Source organism: Budorcas taxicolor, chromosome 19, assembly GCF_023091745.1.
Source record: "Budorcas taxicolor isolate Tak-1 chromosome 19, Takin1.1, whole genome shotgun sequence".
NCBI lineage: Eukaryota > Metazoa > Chordata > Mammalia > Artiodactyla > Bovidae > Budorcas > Budorcas taxicolor.
Window position 1 is genome coordinate 9,006,712 of NC_068928.1, and position 4,793 is coordinate 9,011,504.

At 45.9% G+C, this 4,793-nt stretch overlaps 1 protein-coding gene across 1 annotated transcript; it reads left to right on the plus strand.

Moving 5' to 3' along the window:
• Positions 1-1,163: 1,163 nt before the first annotated feature.
• On the plus strand, positions 1,164-2,450 carry LOC128064771 (olfactory receptor 4D2-like). The gene is made up of 2 exons (XM_052657705.1): positions 1,164-2,106; positions 2,446-2,450. Exons 1-2 carry the CDS (start codon positions 1,164-1,166, stop codon positions 2,448-2,450), a joined length of 948 nt encoding a protein of 315 aa, XP_052513665.1.
• The last annotated feature ends 2,343 nt before the right edge of the window (positions 2,451-4,793 follow it).

Genomic DNA, 4,793 nt, shown 5'->3' on the forward strand with positions numbered 1-4,793 from the left:
AAGGCAAGGGCACCCCACTCCAGTACTCTTGCCTGGAAAATCCATGGATGGACAAGCCTGGAAGGCTGCAGTCCATGGGGTCGCTAACAGTCGGACAGACTGAGTGACTTCACTTTCATTTTCGCTTTCATGCATTGGAGAAGGAAATGGCAACCCACTCCAGTGTTCTTGCCTGGAGAATCCCAGGGACAGAGGAGCCTGGTGAGCTGCCGTCTATGGGGTTGCACAGAGTCGGACATGACTGAAGCAACTTAGCAGCAGCAGTAGCAACTATGAGCAAGCCCCAAGGAAGGGCACAGAAGGGCACAAATAAATTGTGACTCAAGACCTATGTCTGTAGCACATTATAAATTGGAGAAGAAAAGGGGGATACATGAGAAGTTCATTAACATTATGATGTGCTAACTATTGCATGAAAAATGATTGGTATAAAAATTATATAGAGGCTGGAAGAAGGGAAGATCTTTAGAGTAGGAGAATACAGAGAGGAGAGTGATTACAATTTAATATTCCAGACACTCTTCTAGGAACCTCATGTGTTACTTTACTTAATCTCCTAGACCAGCAGTCCCCAATCTCTTAGGCATCAGGGACCTGTATTTGGAAGACAATAATCCCCAGACCGGGAAGAAGGAGATGGTTTCTGGATGACTCAGGCACATCACATCCATTGTACTTTCTATTTCTAATAGGATGTTGCTGCTGATCTGACAGGAGGAACCGATCCATAGCCTGGAGGTTGGGGACCCCTGCCCTAGACTATTTCTACTAAGGAAACAATTTTCCTATAGAAGTGGGAACTGAGATTCAGAGAGATCAAGCAACAAGCTCAAGGCCAAATCTCAAGGAAATAGAGGCTGTGAAATTTGACTGCAGGTCTTTTGCACCCCAAGTGTCTTCCCACCAGCATATTACACTGAATCTCTGAAAGGCAAATTACGTGTGTCACTGGGTGGCTCTAAGATATCACAAGAACGTATATTCCAGCACCAACTAGTGAACTCTCCAGAGACAAGGCCATTTAATCAGCACCTGGTATTACAATCTGCGCATAAACATCCATTATCTAGACCTGGACAATAAAAACACTAAAAGGACAGGTAACAATTTCATGCATCTCTCTCTTTCTGGTGTGTTTCCTTTAGGTGTATGGAGAAGACACCATGGCATCAGGGAACCTCACATGGGTGTCAGAATTTGTCTTCCTGGGGCTCTCCCAGACTCAGGAGCTCCAGCTCTTCTTGTTTCTGCTGTTCCTGCTTGTCTACACCACCACTCTCATGGGAAACCTCCTCATCATGGTCACAGTGACCTTTGATTCCCGGCTCCAAACACCCATGTATTTTCTGCTCCGAAACTTGGCTGTGCTAGAGCTCAGTTTCTCCTCAGTCACTGCCCCGAAGATGCTGGTGGACTTCCTCTCTAAGAAGAAGAGCATCTCCTACCAGGGCTGCATGGCCCAGATCTTCTTCTTCCACTTTCTGGGAGGTGCCATGGTCTTCTTCCTCTCAGTGATGGCCTATGACCGACTTGTTGCCATCTCCCGGCCCCTCCACTATGTCACCATCATGAACACTCAGCTCTGTGCTGGACTGGTGGTGGCAAGCTGGGTGGGAGGCTTCATCCATTCGATTTCCCAACTGGCTCTGATGCTCCCACTGCCTTTCTGTGGCCCTAACATCCTAGATAACTTCTACTGTGATGTTCCACAAGTGCTGAGACTCGCCTGCACTGACACCTCCCTCCTGGAGTTCCTTATCATTTCCAACAGCGGGGTGCTGGTCCTCATCTGGTTCCTCCTCCTCCTGGTCTCCTACTCAGCCATTCTGGTGATGCTGAGGTCCCACTCAGGGCAGGCGAGGAGGAAAGCAGCTTCCACCTGCACCACCCACATTATCGTGGTGTCTATGGTCTTTGTTCCAAGCATTTACCTCTATGCCCGGCCCTTCACCTCCTTCTCCATGGACAAAGCTGTGTCCATTAGCCAAACTATCATGACCCCCATGCTCAACCCCATGATCTACACCCTGAGGAACCAGGAGATGCAGGCAGCAGTGAAGAGATTAGGGAGGTGCCGGCTGGCTTATAGAAAGGGAGTGATAGCGGGTGGGTCACTTTGGCTTTCTTTTCCATTTATAAGGTAGAGAGAGAGTTGCTGTATGCCTCTTCATAGCTTTGGAAATGTTGTGAAGTTCATCTTAGAACTTCATAATTTTGAAATTAAGCAACTCAGATTTTTAGGAAAAAGGATACCATCCTTATCATTTTTGTGTGAAGGTTGATTTGAACATTCCTATGACAATAAGATATGTTCTCTTGGAAAGCCACACCCACCTTTCTCTCTTTTGGACAGTTTCCTCTTAGGATGACAGCATTTCCCCAGAAGAGAAGTCCTGTTTTCTGCATTTTGACCTCTGCCCAATAATCCTTTTGTTCTTTGTTCAGAATGATACAGCGCAGAACTTGGAGACTTAGCCCTAAACTGGGAGTCTTTGATCCACTATTTAACATACTAGTAACCTGGAATGATCCACCTGGTCTCTCTTGGAGTCATGAATTCTTCCTCACCAAGCTAGCATAAAACAATATCTGTCTTATTATTCTCATTTTTGTTAAAGATTCAAATAAAAAATGTGCAAGATATATTTTATAAATCATGGAACCTATGTAAGGATTATTTTTATGGTTATTATTCTGAAACTGTTCCTTATCAGTTGAGCAGTGTTTTGGAAGTAGGGCAGCTCTTCCTCAGTGCAGTGAGGGAGGTGTGGCGAGGGTGAGGGCTGGACTCCAGAGGGGCCATGCAACATGCCCAAGGGTGATATTGAGATTACAGAGTGACATCAACTGAGGGCTTGGTCTGCAAGACTCTGACTGCTTACAGCTACTACCCCATGCACCCCAATCTTCAGACTCAACACTTTTTGCAACAGGAATGGGAAGATCCACTCACTTCCTCATTCGTTAATTTGTATTTGTAAATATTCCAGCATCCATTTGGGACTTAAGGCATCACTTTATCCATAGAAAGTGCTCTGTGAAGGTTTGTTGATTATCTATCTCTCTATATACTCCTATTCCCCTTCCTCTTTCCCTCTGTCCCTCCCTACATGATTTCTGCCAGTTTAGCCTTCCTATATCCATCTGAGCCTTTTCCCCCAATTCACTGGTGTGCCTTGCTTCCTTTTTGCTTGGACTTTCATACCACACACCTGTCATGTCTTTCCTCCACTATCAAACTGGGGCTTTGGGGTCAGGTTATTAGAGTTGAAGAGAAGAAATAGCTTATGGTTAGAGTTGCAAGGGGCTATGAACCCAACAAATTTAAATTAAAAGAAGCCGTTTACTTTAATGGTGTAAACCTCTCACTGAAATAAGGTGAAGTCGGGTACTATGGGGATAAACAACTGTCAAGACTGACACAGCTGGTCCTCCTCCCCCTCCCTCCATTCACCATTCCCTGCCTATGCAGTCACCTGTATATGGCTCAAACAGGAGCTTCTCCCGAAAAAGCTGAACTTTTCTTTCTGCTTTCACAATCAGCTAGCTCAGTCTCTCTGGATTCAAATTCCAAAGTCTTTTGTTGAGGTTGGACCATGTATCCCAAGTGGCTGAGGAATGGAGAGGTCATGTGACATAAGCCCACCCCTTAAGCAGGGATTGCGGGTGAGGGTTGTCCCCGAGAAGGAGCTTGTGGGTGCCAACTCCCCCAAAACATGTCTATCATGAAAGAAACAAGCAACACACCTCTTACATGGCACCATCCAAGAAACTTGTCATTAGTTATGTCTAGACATTCATGCTTTTATTCATTCATCAGATAAGTATTTACTGGCTACAATTTCTCCTTCTGTTCTACTTTGTTCTCTTTGCCCCCTAGGTCTTTGGGAAAAGTTCCTGAGTTTGTTTTGGCTGAACCAATTAAAGGAAGGACAGGAGCCTGAGGAAGTAGGGCATTCTAAGAGGACAGGTGGCTGCGGCTGTGGCAGTGGCAGGGGCTGACCCAGGAGGAGCCATCAGCAGTTTCTCAGAGAGCTGGAATGGAGAGAGAGCTACGGGCAGGAGGAGGCAGCTGGACGCCCAGAGACAATGATGCGACGTCTGCCTGCCTGGATCTCCACCCCTGACCATGTCTTCTAATTGCATTGACACTGGGACACACCAAGTACAAGGCAGAGGGTGCCCATGAAAACCAAAAGTGTTTTCTGTTTTCTTGTTGAATTAAAAAACAACAATAAAACTGACTAAAGGTGCTTGTTATAATTACTGTGTTCATGCAACTCTAAATAATGTCAGCACTAAAATAGTCCTTCCTGTCAGATGGGTTGTTCCTACCACCCTACTCCTCATTAACCCTGTGTGTTTGTGGGTGTATGTGTGCATGAGTGTGTGTGTGTGTGCGTGCGTGTGTGTGTGTGCATGTGTGTATGTGAGACAAACAGATGGGGTCCTGAGAATCTGGGGGTAAATTAGAATTAGAGAGGGAAGATCCAAGGTATTATGAAGAGGAGTGTTAAGTGGTTGAAAGAGGTGATCACATATACTTCTGGACTCTTCAAGGGTGTCAATAAAGCAGGCAAAGGCTTGGGTGAGGGAAAAGGTTGAGTTGGAGCCTGTCTCCCATGACAGAGAATGTGCCCCAAGATCCCCTGTACAGCTCTCCCAAGAATCTGAACATGGTCCCATGGCCTTTGGTTTGACCAGCAGCATGAACTTGATGTAGGAGATAGATGGGCTCCAGGTTAGACATTTACAACTGGCCTCCTATTTACATTTCATGGGGTACAAAGAAG

Excerpts from the sequence above, each read along its gene's own strand:
- LOC128064771 (XM_052657705.1), top strand. The coding sequence starts at position 1,164 with ATGGCATCAGGGAACCTCACATGGGTGTCAGAATTTGTCTTCCTGGGG.